The sequence below is a fragment of the Brienomyrus brachyistius genome, chromosome 8, assembly GCF_023856365.1.
Source record: "Brienomyrus brachyistius isolate T26 chromosome 8, BBRACH_0.4, whole genome shotgun sequence".
NCBI lineage: Eukaryota > Metazoa > Chordata > Actinopteri > Osteoglossiformes > Mormyridae > Brienomyrus > Brienomyrus brachyistius.
In genome coordinates this window covers 1487501-1506343 of record NC_064540.1, presented here as the reverse complement: position 1 = coordinate 1506343, position 18843 = coordinate 1487501, and the positions used below count along the sequence as shown (strand labels likewise).

General features: G+C 44.7%; 2 protein-coding genes across 5 annotated transcripts in view; one reads left to right on the top strand and one right to left on the bottom strand.

The window, feature by feature from the left end:
• On the top strand, nucleotides 1-4379 carry pck1 (phosphoenolpyruvate carboxykinase 1 (soluble)). Of its 2 annotated transcripts, none has more exons than XM_049022930.1 (10): nucleotides 1-86; nucleotides 491-778; nucleotides 932-1116; nucleotides 1334-1537; nucleotides 1791-1978; nucleotides 2115-2277; nucleotides 2401-2625; nucleotides 2726-2857; nucleotides 2942-3037; nucleotides 3413-4379. In XM_049022930.1, exons 2-10 carry the CDS (start codon nucleotides 555-557, stop codon nucleotides 3868-3870), a joined length of 1875 nt encoding a protein of 624 aa, XP_048878887.1. In that variant the 5' UTR covers nucleotides 1-86; nucleotides 491-554; the 3' UTR covers nucleotides 3871-4379. The 2 variants fall into 2 exon arrangements, with proteins under 2 accessions (XP_048878887.1, XP_048878886.1); XM_049022929.1 differs by having other exon boundaries at nucleotides 488-778.
• An 11140-nt stretch (nucleotides 4380-15519) lies between these two features.
• pmepa1 (prostate transmembrane protein, androgen induced 1) overlaps nucleotides 15520-18843 on the bottom strand; it is a 21208-nt gene continuing 17884 nt past the window's right edge. The window contains exons 2-5 of one of the 3 annotated variants that reach the window (XR_007399339.1): nucleotides 17485-17639; nucleotides 16975-17028; nucleotides 16140-16743; nucleotides 15520-16059 (exon numbers count right to left, since the gene is read on the bottom strand). Coding sequence is in view for 2 of the 3 variants with exons in the window: in XM_049022936.1 (XP_048878893.1) it covers nucleotides 16201-16743; nucleotides 16975-17028; nucleotides 17485-17639 (752 nt within the window). In the remaining variant the exon portion in view is untranslated. Of the gene's footprint in view, nucleotides 16744-16974; nucleotides 17029-17484; nucleotides 17640-18843 lie in introns of all 3 variants that reach the window. The other 2 variants (XM_049022936.1, XM_049022937.1) reach the window with 2 other exon arrangements.

The window sequence follows — 18843 nt, the reverse complement described above, 5'->3', positions numbered from 1 at the left end:
CTTGGCTGCACAGGATGCAAGAAAAGGAAGCTGACCATCATCACTAATGAACTAGTCTGATCTGACAAAGATCCGCAGAGAACAAGGTAACATTTCAATCTGGTTTCTTTATAAATTGTCAGTGGCTTGTTTTCATCAATCTCCGATTTCCATATGAAGTTCTGCGAATAATATGTTAATCATACTTCGAGCCATTCTTGCATTAAATGCTCTTTTTGAAATAAAAATGCACTGTATAGATTTCCTTGATTATGGTCTTGCAGTTGCTTTGGACATACCAATGCCTATGTTTGGAATGGCATACGTACAAATAGAACCATATGTTTTTATTAGTATATTTTTAGTGTTATTCAAAAGAGCTTCGTCATATAATGGTACACCCATCAATCCTTGTACTTACAGTACATGTGCCTTTAATATATGCACCTTTATTAGGTTTAAGGTGCGCTATGAAAATGATGTGAGCGAATGCAGTTTCTTTATCCAGCAGGACCCCGTGAGGCTCGTCACAGCAATTCCACCTTAAGCAACAAAGCACAGAACCCAACAGGACGATGCCGCCCCAAATCCAGTCCCGGAACCAGGCGGGCCGCCTCGTGTTGCAGGGGGACTTGGCGTCCTTAAGCCCAGCACTACGGGAGTTTATTGAGAGCAGCGCCACCCTGTGCCAGCCCAGTGCCGTGCACATCTGTGACGGCTCAGAGGAGGAGAACCGGTGCCTGCTAGCGGAGCTGGAGGAGCAGAAGATGATCAAGAAACTGCCGAAATATGAGAACTGGTATACAGTACTTTTTAACTGATGGGGGAGTGGGGGGTGCTCGTCATTAATATAACAGTGTGCAAGGCTAGCTGGATGTAGCAGATGTGATACAGACCTGGATCAAGTCATATCAATGGTGATTTGATACACTGACCCATCGTGTTTTCACAGCTGGCTGGCACGCACAGATCCACGTGACGTCGCTCGAGTCGAGAGCAAGACAGTGATAGTGACACAAGAGCAGAGGGACACGGTGCCTTCTCCACGTGGTGGTGTCAGCAGCCAGCTGGGACGCTGGATGTCCCAGGGAGAGTTTGACAAGGCCATGAACCTCCGCTTTCCTGGCTGCATGAAAGGTGCATTTCGACTCGAAGTGGGCAATTCTCACTAAGTGGCCATAATGACGACGAAATGAGCTGGATGCTAATGAAATCAGCTCATGTAGAGTTATGTGTGTTGGAATAACACTGGACTGAGCACTATTGCGGATACAAGCACGGCTCTTCAAATGGCCAGTGATGTCGTCAACGCCAGACACCAATACACATACTTTTTCTTTATCCAATTTCATAGGACGGACCATGTATGTAATTCCCTACAGCATGGGTCCTGTGGGCTCTCCATTATCCAAGATTGGTGTGGAGTTGACCGACTCTCCTTACGTGGTAGTCAGCATGCGTGTGATGACCCGCATGGGCAAGGCCGTCCTGGAGGCCCTGGGAGATGGAGACTTTGTGCGCTGTCTCCACTCTGTTGGCTGTCCCCTGCCACTCAAAGGTATGCCGTCAAACAAACATGAGACGGGAAAGGCTCTGCTCAGATGTGGGATCTGCTCCGTGAGGGAACTGCAGAGCACTATTGAGTGTCCAAGATTTAACCCTGATCACAAAACCTGTTCATTTATTATTCATTACTCATGCTACGTTTCAAACTAGACTAATCTGCATGTGCATCGTCAAGCGAACATGAGGAAAAGCAAGATATTTATTGGCGATATTCTGATTGAATGAAAGGGTTTCTCCTTCCGCAGAGCCATTGGTTAACAACTGGCCCTGTAACCCCGAGCTCACCCTTGTGGCCCATATCCCAGACCAGAGGCAGATTGTGTCCTTTGGTAGCGGCTACGGTGGAAATTCTCTCCTGGGGAAGAAGTGCTTTGCACTGCGGATCGCCTCCCGAATTGCAAAGGAGGAGGGCTGGCTGGCTGAGCACATGCTGGTGAGTGAGCCTCTAGCGTTTATTAAAGGCTGGGATAGTTATAGGAACCCATGACGCTATAACATGCTGCAGATCTTTGTCAAAGGGTCGCCATGACTTGATAATTTTTTGCGTATTCCTCTGTTTCTCCATTCAGATCTTGGGCATCACTAACCCCGAGGGCAGGAAGAAATACATTGCTGCTGCTTTCCCCAGTGCCTGTGGAAAGACAAACCTGGCCATGTTGCGTCCTTCTCTACCTGGCTGGAAGGTGGAGTGTGTTGGGGACGACATTGCTTGGATGAAATTTGATGAGGAAGGTGAGGTCACCATTGGTAGCCCTCTTGAGATACGTCCAAACAAATGCTTCTCTCATCACCTGCTAGGGACGGCAGTATCAGTCCAGGATCCCTGTTTGCCAACCTTTCTGTCTCTTTCTACAGGTAATCTGAGAGCCATAAACCCTGAGAATGGCTTCTTTGGGGTGGCTCCGGGGACTTCGACAAAGACAAACCCCAACGCCATGACCACCATTTGCAAGAACACTATCTTCACCAATGTAGGTGAGACCAGCGATGGTGGTGTGTACTGGGAGGGCATGGACCCCAAACCTCCTGAGGCGGTCACCTTGACCTCCTGGAAGAATAAACCCTGGACTCTTGATGATGGTACATGACCGTTCTGCTTTCCAGTAACTGAGCTGCAAAGCCCTCCAGTTATTAGGTATCGAATGATAATCTACTTCCATTCCACATTTCTCTCCCCTAGGCGAGCCCTGCGCACATCCCAATTCCCGCTTCTGCACTCCAGCCAGTCAGTGTCCCATCATTGACCCCCAATGGGAGTCCCAAGAGGGTGTCCCCATCGAGGGCATCGTCTTTGGGGGACGCAGACCGCAAGGTACAAAAAACAGCAGCATCTCCAAAGGTAGAAGCTTGTGCGGGTTTCCATTTGTTTGTTGACCGACTGGTTTTTCCCGGCCAGGTGTGCCACTGGTGTACGAAGCATTCAGCTGGCAGCATGGTGTGTTTGTCGGTGCTGCCATGCGGTCAGAAGCAACAGCTGCAGCAGAACATAAAGGTGAGTCACATGCGTTTGGATTTCTGAATACGACTGGTAACTGAATGCAGACAACATGAACAGATATAACAGACGCAATTACTAGTGATGGGACTCCTTACATTGAGAGAATATTCAAATATGTTATCATGCAAATGCCTAAAACATGGTATAAAGCAAACCAAAAGCCTATGCTACAGGCAAAGATGTACTACAAACATCTTCTAACCGTTTATCTTAGTCAAAGTCACCATGGCCTGCAGCCTATACCAGGCACTACTGGTCACAAGGCTGGGCTATACTCTGGATATGATGCTGTTGCAAATATGTAATAAGGTATATAATGTATATGTTTCAGTGGTAGCTAATACCTTTTTTCTCGCTTTGTTCCCTTAGGCAAGGCAATCATGCACGACCCCTTTGCAATGAGGCCATTTTTCGGCTATAACTTTGGCCGGTACCTCTCCCACTGGTTAAGCATGGAAAACAGGCCACGGGCAAAGCTGCCCAAGATCTTTCATGTCAACTGGTTCCGTAAGAGCCAGTCAGGGAGGTTCCTGTGGCCGGGCTATGGGGAAAACATCCGAGTCCTGCAGTGGATGTTCCAGAGGCTGGACGGGGAGGTCGGCGTGGTTCCCTCCGCTGTGGGCTACCTACCTACCAAAGGAGCCATCAACCTGAAGGGGCTTGACCAAGAAGTGAACCTGGACGAGCTCTTCGAACTGCCCAAGGAATTCTGGGAACAGGAGGTGGGGGACATCCGGTTGTACTTCCAGACGCAGGTTAACAATGACCTGCCTTATGAGATGGAAAGGCAGTTGGAGTTACTGGAACAGCGAGTGCAGCAGCTGTGATAGGCACCGATCATCACCACGGCGATGATCAAAAAGAAATAATTACTGTATTTCTATTCGTATATTAATTCCCACTCTGTAACTTGAAAGAATTAAGAAGTTAGTAGAAAAGAGTTGAAAAATTGGATGAAATACCTTGAGGATATGGGTGGCAACTATCTCAGCTGATTAATTGCTTAACTGTCTATTTAAAAGCGAACAGGAGGAAACCCTGAGAAGAGACGGTGCACTAAACAACATAACTTATTTCTGCTTTGCGGTTCCGTATATTTAACAATGTCGAATGCTGAAGAGCGTTAGCATACTCAGCCTGGGATGCTCCGCGCTCGTTGCACACCTGTCACTGGTCATTATAAACTGACTTTTCATTGTTGTTCGTGATGTTTTAAAGCTTTAATTTATTTTTGTATACCATTATTGTATTATTGCGTGTTTTGGATTTCAATTTGCTCCCAATCTAAGAAGCAAAAAGAGACATTAATAAATATTATTTTGAACCATCTTGATAATTTTCTTTTTGATCTTGTTTTGTCATTGAATGTGAGGCCCATAGCCAGAAATAAATTTCATGGGGTGTACGACAATCCTACAAATAGTAGGATTTTGCCAGATGTGGTGGTGGTGGGGGGGGTTCAATCCCATACATTTGCTAGCTGCATATGCATACATGTGCCGGCACAGTATGTTCAGTTTAGTTCTACAGTGGAAAGACAATGTATGTGAGTCCTTTGAAATTACCTGGTTTTCTGCATTAATTGGTTATAATATATGATCTGATCTTCATCTAAGTTGCAACAATGAAGAAACACAAGCTGCTTTAACTGATGATACACACATTATTGTATAGAGTACAGTTCATGAAACAGGATTAAAGGTGTGGAATGTAGCTACATTTACTTGTGAAACACACTCACACATCTTGAGTTGGCTTTTCACAAGAAACATCTGCTGGTGCTTCTTAAAAAAAAAAAAAGAGATCTCAGAATACCTATAATCAGGAATTGTTGATTTTTCAAAAAACTGGGAGGGGCTACAAAGTCAGCTCAAAGAATTGAGACGTTTATCATTCCACAGATAAGCTACTTGTCCATAAATGGAAGCAGTGAAAAACTGTGGCTACTCTTCTTGGCCAAGACAACTCCAAAGGCATAATGCCGAATGCTCAGTGAGATAAAACCTTCGAGTGCCAACTAAAGGCTTGAAGGAATCATTGGAACTTGGTAATATCCCAGCTCATTAATCACCATACAGAAAACACTGAATAGGCATGATATCCATGGTAACTCACCACAGTGGAAGCTGTTCCTCCAGACACCAAAACATCACATGGCCAAAAAACGCGTTGACACTGCAGAATACTACTGGGAAAGCGTTTCGGTGACTGATGAAACTAAGTTTGAATGGTTTGAGGAGACCATGCAGCACTATATATGGTGTGAAATGACCACCGCCACCCAACGTAAGAACATCATCCCAACGGTGAAGTAGACTGCTTTGAGCCTCAGGGCTTGGACAACTGGCTGTCCTCAAGGGGAAAATTAATTTCCAAGATTATTAAGGTATCTTACAAGATATTAGGGTATCCACCGGCCAGCTGGAGCTCAGTAGAAGCTGGGTGATGCAGCAGGACAATGACCCTAAACGTAGAAGTAGAGACACCAGACATCCTAAGAACATAACTGACCTGAAGCAGCTCTGTAAGGACAAATGGTCCAAAATTCCTCCTGAAAGTTGTGCAGGTCTGATCCACGGTTACTCGAAGCACGTGTTCGAGGATATTGCCGGCAGTTATTAAATCAAGTTGTTCACTTACTTTTTCCAACGTACAGTGTTTGAATGATGTATTCATTGTATACAAGAACAAAACAGTTTGTGTATTATTAGTTAAACAGCTTGTATTTGTTCATTATTGTATCTTGAAGATCAGAGTGAAGATCAGATCACGTATTATGACCAATTAATGCAAAATAACAGGCCATTCCAAATGGCTCACTATCTTGTCACTGTTACATTAAAATAAATGTCAATTTAATATAAAGCATTTATTATACTTACTCAACTGCAAGTATGACTAAAAGTATCAACATTTTATCCCAGGTCACTAGCAGGTGGTGTGGCAGCAGAAAGTTACTGTAATTCAAATAAACAAAACCTAAAATCCCCAAATGTGTTTAACATGGAGATCTTGATAGAGGCCACAGGAAAACAGTTTCTCTACACCGAAAGCCTTCCTGATTGGAACCCGATCATTGTCAAACCGGATGGATATCGGTGGAGTGCAATAGGTTAAAATATTTCAGCATTAGTGTATGATACCCTGTACTACAGTATGTGTATTTCACTGCTGCGTATAATGAACGCAAATAAATGTACCAACCTAGAATTGTTTCTTAAAGGTACAAAATACTATTTAAATTAAATACTAGAAAAAGTATTAGATAAAGGTACTGATGTACTAAGGATCAGGCTCGTGACATGAGAGGAGGTGGTTGATTAAGTGTAGCGTTAGTCTCTCATGAAATGTTTAGTTCAAAGCTTATCTGTTATGTAAAAGGAAGGAACTTCCACTTGAAACCATATTGCAAATGAACTTTGACTTAGTTCTTTTTTCGCAGCCAAGCTGGTTTGTGTTACTCAGCAGAATACACAATACTACAGCTACACTCCAGCCTGCTAGAAGGTGTGATCACTGGGGCAGCCTTGCTGGCCCATTTTATGTAGAAATATGCACTTTCATAGTTTTCTTTCTAACATCCTCTTTTAACTTTTTAATATTTTTTTCTTTCTTGCTAAATTACAGTCTTGGAGTCAGGGGAGCAAGCACTTCACGGCACATTGTACTAAGTAAAACCGTGTAGACAATTTGAATTTGAACTTGGCTTCACCAGTAAGTAATCACAGATTAGTAGGTAAGGTCCAAAAATTGAAGCACACGTTGGTCCTGTCCAGTATGCCCAGAGATAAAGTTAGTGGGATTAAAAATCAGCCCTGGTTTATCAGGAACTCTCACGATCGGTTTTTTGCCAGCCCAAGCACCAGGAAAATGCCCACCCATCCCAGGAAAATCAACAGTTAATATAGTGATCTTCTACAAATCTAAGTAAATGAAGATTGAATACACAGCAAATTTATTCAACCCATTCAAATGGAAACAAGACCAATGCACATCGTTCCCATCGTAGTTCACCAGCAGGGGGCGTGGCAGTGGAAAGTTATTCTCTACCGATGTTGGGCGATGGCAGTAGCCATGCTTACAGTCTCTATAGCGATCGCGACTGGAAACATCTCATATACTGCAGTGTTTAACAACATATCGTACAGTGTTTTTTCTCTGTCTTTAATTAAATTGACTTATATTCATTTATTTATGTTTTCAGTTACTGGTATTAAGACCGAAGGCCTACAACTGAGGTCAGACCCTCACTTCTTCAAGAAACAGCCATAAAGTCATTTGTCTGCATTAAGATGGACACAGAGTTCAACCGGGATGAAATGAGCCGCAGAATCAGGGGCAGAGGGACGACCCTCCAAACAGCAGAGCATGGTAACATCTGAGGGGTACAAAGGACCATTCCGCAGAAGACTGAAGCTGTGGTAAAGCCACAAGGTCAACGACCAACGATCTGCTGACATACTGCCAGGTTCCTGGGACTGCAGGAGGTGAATCACAACGGTTTTTCTCTCCCAAGTACCCAGTGAGATAATGTAATAGTGGGCACAGTACCAAAGAATATTTGTTCAGAGAGCAACAGACTAGGGGCAGTTAGTCAATGGCAGAGAAGTGACGCATTAAAAATGAGCACATGCCGGATAAGCAGGACCAGATCCATATGGTCAGTGACCCCAATCTAACGCCATTGTGCATTACCTTTTATCAGGGTACTTCAGTGCAATGAGCTCTAGAATATTCCATATGCTGATGACAAATGACGGTTATCATTTTACAGTATGTGATTACCAAATCCACTCACAATGTAGGTAAGAAATACATACATTGTTATCTTCCAGGCATGGGCAGCCGGCTGGTTCACCGTGGATTGTTGTGGCCTCATACCTCTGGAGTTAAGAGCATGAAATGCAGTCAGGTCAATCGGTGTCTCTCAGTTTTGTATAAAACAGGACACTGATAGAAATAACTATATCGCCACAGGGACAGACTCCCCTTTAACAATGACCCATGCTGAGCTGGGAATCTGCCTAAGCCAGCTGAGGCAGCCTCAGACCGGTCTTACCCTCGCATGCAGTGACGAAACCCCCGTAGAGGACTAAGAGCACATCGGTGAACTTGACATGATGCCATTGTGTGCACTTCTCATAGAATGGGAACATAAACCTCGAGACTGGCTACATGAATAGCCAACACTGCAAAAAATTCAAAGATATGCATCAATGCTGTGGGCTCTTGCAGAAGGAGTCAGGAAGTCGCTTTACAGGTCAGGGTAATCATTTTTTATAATGTAATTTAAAAGAAAAACCCCAGGAAAAAAATTCTCTCAAGCATTGCATCCTCTACTCAGGGTACTGTTCATGTCTGCAGCCTGCTCGCCGATGACTGAAGAGGCCAATTCGAGGCCAAAGTAGCGAAAGGGAAAGTTTAGGTACAGCAGAATCGCGGTTTTCCTGCTCCTCCTTCTCACCACAAGGCTGCGCCCTGCAAGCGATCCCAAAGGAAGAGAAAGCCGGGTGAACGGTAAGTTGGCAGCCCTCACGATTAGCGGCTAAGGTAGGTAATGAGGGGCATTGGAGGCTAGCAGGAAGCACTGCAGCTCGAATGTCGCTAAGGTCCGGCGGTAAAGGCTGGAGGGTGTGTTTACTGTATGACCATACAGCACTTTCATAAAATAAAACAACATTTTTCAAGATTACTTACGTTAAAAAGATGTGCAAGTAATGATGTTATTGTCTGGCCATTGACACAACCTTTATTAAATTTGGAAATAATGTTCCATTGATGTTACAGTAAGACCGCTAACTGGCAGTTTTGAGAAGACCTTCTCATTTCATTGTTTAAAGTTCTGGGAACGTTCCCTGTTAGCTGGGGTGTAATCAGGACCGTGCTCAGTGATATTTACTGGGATGCCAATCCACCAATTGTCAAAATCTACTGAAGGAACACCCCCCTCCCTACCCCCTCCCCCCCCCCAATCACCCCACCCCGCAATCAGTGAAATCAGAAGTACAGTAGTTGACCTTGGCTTTGTGTGAATGCTGGATTTTTGCTCTTGGATAAAATTAAGCCTGTGTACCCCTGGTGTAGAATTTACAGGGAATGGTGCAATAAGCGAAAAACATCAAGTCAGAGGATGTCCTGTGGGAAATGAAAAAATAAATAAGGTGTTTATAAGAAAATCGCCAGACTCGTTAAAGCTAACAGAAAAGACACAAACCTGAAAAAAAACAGATCAGCCCAAAAGTGGCGTGCAGAAAGGCGTCTCTGAAGTGATTCTGATGGCTAAAGAGGGCCATACCTAGCAATATAAAAGTGTACCTAATAAAGTGGCTATCGAAGTACTGTGATAGTTTTTTTTTTTTTTCGTATGGCTCAGTACCCGTGAAGTACCTCTCAGTTTCAAAAAGGTTGGTGACCCCTGCTCTAGTGTTTGCACGTAACTAGCAACGACCCACGCCTGTCCTTTGTCATGTCCCTGTTAGGTTTAACCCCCATTTACTCCTTATACTTTACACTCATTTGTTTTGACCCCTTGTGGTCCTTATATTTCTTCTGTGATTTGTATTCAGTTTTTAATAGAGACCCCTTTGTATAAGTCACACTGTGAATTGTCCTTCCATCATTCGGGATTGAACTGGAATGGAGAGAATAAGGTTACGGAGATGTTGTTATGGTGCTTATTGACTCGATGACTTGCTTGTTCTACCCGCAGCATTAGTGAGAGATCTATAAATTTGTAAGCATTGTAAATCTATAAACACAGCTGCACACTTCTATTACCCGTGGCCACTAGGTAATAATTAAATGTTTATGTGATGTTTCTACCAAAGCTTGAATTCATCCCTGCGATGAAGGGAGCACAGTGCAGAAATAAGTAATATAGAAAAACATCTCAGCTCCAAAAACAATCAACAAGGAAAAGCACATTACAGAACAGCGTTTGCAGTTTTTGGATGTACTTTGCCATTAACTTTGGCAATGTTTCTCTACATTAGAATTAGTAAAGTATTACTTTCCCCCAATAAATTCTAGCCACATTATCGTTAGTCAAAATAATAAATCAGGAATAAAAGCAAATAAAACATATTGTACATTCACTGTAGAGTACCTTTACGGTACAAAATGCTTGTTGCTAAATGCTTCCCACATCCTAAAGCAGGGGTTGCCAATCTTATCCACAAAGGGCCGGTGTGTGTGCAGGTTTTTGTGATAACCTTTAGGTCAGCTGGTCAAACCCAGGTGTGAGGACTTGTCAGTCAATCAGTCCTCTAATTAGTAGTCCAATTAGGGAGTTGCAGCGAAAATCTGCACACACACCTGCCCTTTGCAGATAAGATTGGCCACCACTGTCCTAAAGCATTGTACTTAACTTCAATTGTTTACATAGTAACCATTTAATGTCAGTATCCATCCATCCATCTTCTATCTTCTTACAGGGTTAAAAGCAGGGTCAGCAAATGGACAAAATGATTGAATTGTAATCTTTGGGCTGTCGAAGTGTCTGCTGCTCAGATAGATAGTACAAATAGCAGAGGGGGTTTCACACATTGCAGGAGATCATGTCATGATGCCTGATGCTTGTGTTTTTGCATTTGATGTTAGAGTTTCTGTTGGTCTCCATCTGTCAGGGACAGTGGCTACACCTCTTGTGGAAGCAAGCAGCTTCAGAAGGCAGGTTATATTATTGATAGCATAATAACAGCATATAACAAACTCATAAATGCCAGAGGTCCACAGTAATTTTGTGGAGTCATTTCACTAGGTTCTGCCCTACTGATGGGAAAAAAAACAGCATGATTTCCATGCTAGTTAATGCCGATTTGGTGCAGCTTAATTGCTGGTTAATGTCGATTTGGTGCAGGTTAATTACTCTCTCCCCAAACATCCTCCCTGGACTTCAGTACCAATCTAGGTGTTTAAGTACCAGGCTATTGGCTAACTAATGCTCAGCAGAGGTGAGCTTTCCTGTAAATACACGCTTCCCTTGAGCTAGCAAGCCGATAATAAATCGTACATCTCCATAGGCCTGTAAGGGCTGGAACTGCTCTGGGAGATCATGACTGACCTCCGAGGACAATACAATGGTATTAATCTGCTAACTATGCAAATGTGTAATCATGATTATCAGAGCACTAATATTATTACTGCTACATCACTCCCAGACTTTGGCTATTTATATTTTTCAGAAAGTATTACGGTTAAAGCCTCATGTTGGGCGTGTATGAAGGATTGATCTGCTGCTTGTCGGTTTCTTATCCAAGTCTTGGCATTTTTGAGACGTTTCCTATACAACCTGCTACTCAGCTACTGCTGTTGTTGTGTGACTTGCACCAGATTGGTGCAGGACATTAAAAAGTTCAGATCCTACAGCTGACAGACGTGAAACCCATGGGAGAAACCCATGTTAGTCTCAGGCAGCAGTCATTTTGTTTCACAAAAAAACTAGTTTGGAAAAATATAGAGAAAAGTAAACTATGCAGGGGGCTCTGGATTTGGAAGTGCTGGAAGTGCCAAGTAGTGTTTTAGTAGAGTTCCACCTAGTGGCTAAATATAACAGTGCATGCTAAAGGCATTAATTAAATATTTCTGCAGGAATGAGCAAAGACGGAAAGCAGATGCTTGGCTCTGATTGGCTGCCCCACACAGTTATGCATATTATAGTTCAATGCAAATTATTGTCTCACCAGCGGTAACATTTTGAAACATTTATCTTCTCTGTTTTGTGGGGAAATTAACCGACTATGTAGATAAGTAAAGATTTTATCTAATTCATTATTTAACCCAGAGAGGAAATTAAAGATTTAAAAAATTACATTTCGGAATAAAAATCAAAATCATCATTAGCCATCAGGATCACACGCAAATTTCAGTCGTTCTAGGAAATATGTGAAAGTATTCCAATAACGCTAGTATGCTAAGAGTGAGCCGTACCAAAACTTCAAAATACACTGCATAGCATTTGTTTCCAGAAAAAGCCAGCGAACAAACGAGTGAACTTTTTATAAAATATTTTATTTGTTTAAATGTAAGCTAATTGAAATGTATCAGATTTACAGCATCTGTAAATAGACAGTGTCCTGCTCTTATCAAATAGAGATACAAACCCAGTAACACTTTTAGGATCCAATATAAATTAAAATAAAAATTCTTACACGTGAGCAAATATTGTTGACAATAGTAGGCATCTATATATTTACTGCAATACATTACGGTATGGACATGCTATTGAATAACTGGTTTAATATGGACAGTATTACATGACCTCTGTCAATACACAAAGCATCATAACAAAATAAAGCACCAGGACTGTGTTTCTGTACAGTTTACGAACTGTTTTATAAATATGCTTATAGGTAATTGTCATGTTCTTTGCCACGAGTGATTTATTGACTATAAAAGAGGCAGGCGTTCCTGATTTAAAGGGCAAGCAGGCAGGGTGAGGGAAGCTGGAACAGTCGAACCAATGGAAAAGAAAACGATATTCAAGTCATACTGACCCTTAAAAAAGGGAGGGGTTTTAAGGGTCATTCCTTCTTTGGAAATGTGTGTTTTCAGCCAGAAACCTACCTACAAGAGCTACATCAGCAAGGATAGGGCTGGGGCACGGCGGGGGGGGGGGGGGGGAGGGTCTCAACGAGAATTACAAAAGCGTCGTCAAAGCAGCAGCGGCAAACAAACGCGAGTAACATCTATTCTTTCGCTTGCAGCAAAGGTTAACCTTTTCCTTCTCACCGTCAGAAACTTGGTTCTGTCCCTCACGTTCCGTCCACACGGCTTCATTTGCTGCCCCGTGTCTGTTCATTCGTCTGTCTAAATGCTTATACTTAAAAGTTGACGTCGTTCTATAGTGAATATGTATAGTGATTTCTCTCTCTTTTTTTTTTTGTTTTTTTTTTTTTTGGTATTGTATATATCGATGGGGTTTTCAAGTGGAAAAAGGCAACAGAATCCAGAGCAATTGCACTAAAAATATGCTTTACAAAAATCTCAGCCACCGAATCCTTAAAAAGGCACACATCTTGACAAACTTGTGGTAACAAATTAATTGAATCAGAAATAGCCGGGCGGTGATTTACAGAGCCGACCGGTGCAGACAGTCCTCTGACCCCTGGTCAGATGCGATGCAGATGAAGATGACCCTAACTGGACATTACTGCGAGCACCTACAGCCCTCAGGGTTATGTTTTGGCCTCCAGAACCTTGCATATATGCTCATCGGTCTCTGCAAATATAAGCGCAGCACTCCGTGGTCCTGTATGCGGTCACACAGCACGGTGTCACCCACCACCCACACAAACCCAACATGCACAATGAAAGACAGAACAGTGCTGGAGATCAACCAATAAGACCAATTACATTTTACGAAAAAAAAAATAAATTACATTTAAAAAAAAAAAAAAGGACAAATTATGCAACAAAATTCTCTCGCTCGGTACATATTAGAAAGTTTGAAAGTTATACAGCAAACAATATAAGTATGTCTAATTTTTCACAAATAACTTTTTTTTTTAAAAAAGAAAACCTTTACATAGCTAAGATAAACAATAAACTACATTATCAAAAAGGCAAATAGCAGGTATATTGCAACGCTCTCTGCGGGAAACCTCCATTCATCCATGTTAGGTGGGTCTCTCACCCTGGGTTGCCTGGCAGGGAGGCGGCACAAGGTGGGCCCAGTCTGGGGGCACACAGACACAAACACGCACAACGCCACATTTCCCAGTGTCCTAAGACACTTGCTGCGGACGCATGCATCTCTGGAACAGGGAGAGCAATTCTGAGGGTAGGAGGAGCATTGGTAGGCAGGGAGGTGGGGCTTATGTAACCATGTGACCCTTCAGTCAAGTCTAATGCAAAAAAAAAGTATTGGGGGAAAAAAAGTAATTGGAAGAAAGAAAACTGTCTTCAAAATTGAACCATCTGCAAGTTTTAGATAGAAGCCGACCATGTAAAAATACCGTCACCAGGTAGGGGGCCCAGCAGCGCCTCCATGCCTACATGCATCTCCCAATCTGTGCCTTTCAGTCAGCGATGGCTTCCCTGAAGCGGTTCTGGTCCAGACCAGCTAACCTACCCAAGCATCCCTTCGGGGTCATGAACTGCATTCACCCTCACATCCGCCTAAACACACGCCCAGATTAATCATTTGGCTGCTTGTGCGCAAGCGTTTTCAGAAGGATGACAACAAAACTGGATTCAAGTATTTTATCGTCGACAGATTTAAGCTACTGTAAACAAACGAAAGGAGAGGAAAAATGCAAGGAGAGAGGAGAGAGCTGACCGATCTTGATTAGTCTCCCCACACTTTCCCCCCCCCCCTCCATGACTACAGTTCACTAACTTTCAACGTTTAACCCCAGAGGGAGCAGTTGCATAATTATAAGTGAGACCAAGGCTGACTGACAGCGATTGTGACGCTCTCGTCCTTCATTAAAGTGCTAAGAGATGCCTGTTATTGCAGCCCAGAATGTAGGACAAGTGCAGCGTACAGCAACACCCCCCCCCCCAATAGCCTTGCCTGCCTGGGAAGCTTACAGGTTGTACGCATAACTAACACCTCTGGTTAAGGTCATGCCAGCTCAATGCAAAACAATTAAGCAATTAACCTCAGGAAAATTCTTAGGGGAGATAAAATGAAATGTAGCAGAGGGAATTTACAATTAAGTACAAGTTTAGATTTAACCTGGACACATAGCAGTATTTGTTGATTGAGGTATTTTATATACGTGTATAAACTCAATAAAAACAAGTGACCAACTATAGGTCACCGGTGCTAATTCTACACTAGGCATCCTACGTGCTCACCTGACTCCCACCAGCTGCTGTACGCTGCCCACTCCCTCCCACTCATGACACGCGCCTCAGCCTCAGGGCTGTCTGCAAAGACAAACCTTCAACTGGAGTTTGTGGATTGGAAGGTCCTCTCAACCCCCATTACACAAGCACACAAACCCCACCCTTCACAAGAGGGGCTTCCTCCCCCCACCTTCGCAAGTCGAAGTTTCTCAGTATTTTCCTATCAAAAAATAGTGCAATTTTTCTTCAACATTTATATAAATAACTAAAATCGTGCTTTTTTTCCGTTTCCATATCAATATATGTATGTGTATATGCATATACATACATATACACGCACAAACACATACATACATACATACATATGTACATAGATACAGTTAATGTATAATAATGTTAAGTTGGCACCCCACAAAATTTCACTTTCAGACAAAACAGGAACGAAATCATCATTATAATCTATTCTCTTACAAAAATACCCATGCCCTTTACAGTCATCTTTTTATGGTACATATTGCAGATTACTTTTTGTGAAATAAACAGTCTGTGTTTTTTTTTTTTTTTAACTTTAACTTTTGTGCAAACATTTCATGAAAATGAGAAGGGAAATCGATTCTGCCTCAAGAGCCCACAGAGCTGGAGAGAAGCCAGACATTCATTTCGGGGCCCATGAGGAACTGGGGGGGGGGGGGGGGGGGGGGTGTTTTCAAACAAAAACAAACAAAAACAAATGAATGACACAGGTCAGGATGGGAGAGTGGCTGACAGCTTATTGACCACCTTGTGGGGCTGGGAGAAACTGGCCAGCCCACAGACATCGCACCCCCCTGGGGGGGATGCATGCAGAGAGTTTAAAAAAAAAAAAAAATGGAGGAAGACTTGTTTGCTTTAAAGACATCAGCATCTCAAATAAATGATAAAAGCAACTGGCTAAATACTGGCAGCTTGTGGAAACTCTAGTGAACAGTTATAATATTAAATAGCTGGAAAAGAAAACACAATGGCGTGGTGAACAGGCTGTAAGCAAAAAGATAACAGGTAAGGGGTGCGTGTTTATATAAAGACCAGGCTGAGATTGGGGAGGTGCAGTCATTGTGCAGTGAAGCAGCCCGTCTGCCCTCGGACTCATAGTGCTCAGGGGCCGACCTGGACACACCTGCTGAGGTCGCGGTCACACTCACACCTGCCGCGGGGTGTGACCACGGTCACGGTCACACTCACACCTGCCGCTGGGTGGGTCCGCGGTCGCAGTCACACACACACCAGCCGCGGGGTGTGACCATGCTCGCGGTCACACTCACACCTGCCGCGGGGTGTGACCACGGTCACGGTCACACTTGCTGTGGTCATGGTCGCGGTCACACTCACACCTGCTGTGGCTGCTTCTTTTCCTTGCTGCGGGAGCTACTACTCTCCAGGCCTCCCAGGTGCGACTGCTGCAGGACCCCGTGCATGAGCGTGGGGGCGGGGGGATGTGGCGCCCCAGCCGGCCTCTGCCGGGACAGCGTGGGGTGGTAGTAGTGCCCGACGACCTCGCTGTAGGTGGGTGGCGCGCCCCGATCGCGCACCTCCCCGGGGCAGTCTCGGGCGGAGGTGGCGCTGACGCCGGCGCGGAGGCTGGGGGGGCAGAGCGGGGTGTCGGCCAGGTGGCTGTCGAAAACGGTGCGGTTGGGGGGGGCCCGCACCGACTCTCTGTTCAGCTCCAGCTGTTGCTCGGGGTCCCGCAGCTGTAGGGTACAAGGCCCCTGGTAAGGAGGGGGCTCCTCCCCATCTGACAGGGAGATGGTGGGGGGCAAGTCAATGATGGAGTGCGGCAGGTAGGGGTAGGTGGGCTGGAACCGGGCCAGACGCTCCCTCTGCAGGTAGGAGGGAACTCGGTCCGGGGGCCGGGGGCTGTAGACCTGCTGCTGAAAACAGAAGAAGGAGCGAATGCAAATTATTCATCATTATCGTGCAAAGTCAGCCAATGAGAGGCTGTGCAGAGCAGCAGAAGCACCAATAAGAGCAGAGACAGAATGCGGTCTCTTACCGAACAGTAATTACACTCAATACCAGTTAGCTGAGACCGCCAAACTATTGCATATGTTCCCATTATTGTAAATCTTGGAAGCAGGAACAAAATTCACAAACCACCTCACCTCACTGACACCACTAGAGGACCCAGGTCCATCTGATGGCCACAGACTCCCATCCTATGGGGGGGTATGGCAAAAACATAAGTGAGGAAGATGTAGTCAGGTAGATTAGCTAAAACCTTGCAATAAAATGATTGATGGGGATGCAATACATAATTACACCACTAGATGGTACAAGGTGAGAAAAAGTTGGAAGGAAAAAAAACCTCAATTCTCTAGCCTAAGGAAAACTTGGGGAGTATTTAGGGTTATGCTGCACAATTACATAAGTGTGTTCAGGTCTGTTCTATGTGGCGGTTTGTCGGAGGGAAATGCTCAGGCTTCTGGACCTTTGGGTATTTCCTGTATTTTCCTAACAAATTAAACACTGCTACTGGTCCCCGATAGTTAAAAATGCCTGGGTGAAGTACGGAAACAGACCCGTTCCCTTGCAATATTGTCAAGCTTGGCTTCACCACATTACCCAGCAGATTCCTGCCAAGCCACCCCCCCCCCCCGTCCCAGGGGACTTACAGAGGCCAGCGGTAGGTGGCGTCGGCGAGCTTGACTGTGCCTGGAGATGAAGGATCGGGCTGACAGCCGGTAGTGATTGAGCAGACAGGTGATCACCACCACCATCACCATCATCACCACCACGATGACTAAGATCTGCACAAATTCCAGCTGGGCTACAGAGAAAGAAAGTGGCACCAGTTAGTGGGGGGGGGGGGCACTTTCACAAGCCAGACTCTTCTCATCGCAATCCAAGAACAAACCTCTTTATGGACTCGGAGACTAACGTACATTATCATCCTGCTGCCAACATCCCAGGTACAGAAGGACTTTGGACTGGATACGCAAATCAGACATCACAGGAGAGCAGCAGGCCAGACGCGTCAGGCTGGGAGCTCGCACGTGGACTTTAAGGGTACATTTATTCCCGGAAGAGGCTCACACATCCTACCTCAACTTGACGTTAACCCACGTGAAAAGAAATTCATAGCGTCTCATAAGCCTCTCATAAGAGAAGCAGCTATCCTGCCCCAAGAAAATAAACCGGGAGACGGCCAACATTCCAGGAATATCTACATCAGGAGGGAGTTTTGCATTTTCGTTTTCACTCAGACTTGTTGCAGAATAATCACGCCAAGGAAACACACAAGGGTCGCAAAGGTACAAAGCCTCGTCGAATATCACAGTCTGAACCTCCCACCCCCAGAGCTCCCCGTCAGGATAAACTCCAAACTCACAGGGCCCATATTTCATGGGCCTCTTACATGCAACCCTGACAGCACATGACCCAGTGCATGAACTAAATAGTGTAAAAACTCATGGGTCTGAAGGCCAACGCAGCCCAACCCAGTCTCACTTTCCTGCACACAGCTGTACGTTCCCCTCTGATGAAAACAGGCTACCACAAGGGGGGGGGGGGGGGGGGGAGGCAACGGGTGAGAAGAGCTCAATTTAGAGAAAGACTGGAGAGAACACAACCACCCTGCGGATGACAGATGGGTCGGCAGTGGGAGGAATGAGAGGGGATCTAGGAAGGTCCGTGAATCTGGATGGATCCGCCGGCTAGACCGATGGTGTCTGACTCGAATAACAGGAAATTCCTGAGGTTCGAGTGCGAGGCCTGCCTTCGGCACAAGGCAGCTGTGCTCCGGGACAGGCTCATCCACGAGAGCCTCAGAGTGTGGGGACAGGGTACGGCAACCTGTTTCCCAGGCTGAGAGACGAATACGAACTAGGAGACACGCGCTTCATTGGCTCTCTCTGTCAGACCTACAAAGGTGTAACGCAAATGTGTTGGTTTGGCTTATTTATGAGACGTTTCTGTCCAAAGTGGCATGTGAGTGAGGATCAGAGAGAAGTCAGTCAGCCAGTCCTTGGAGC

Bases quoted from the DNA above. Each gene is read 5' to 3' on its own strand.
- pck1 (XM_049022930.1), top strand. From the start codon at position 555: ATGCCGCCCCAAATCCAGTCCCGGAACCAGGCGGGCCGCCTCGTGTTG. The intron at 779-931 runs GTATACAGTACT...GTGTTTTCACAG, and splicing joins CTGCCGAAATATGAGAACTG to CTGGCTGGCACGCACAGATC. The intron at 3,038-3,412 runs GTGAGTCACATG...TTGTTCCCTTAG, and splicing joins AGCTGCAGCAGAACATAAAG to GCAAGGCAATCATGCACGAC.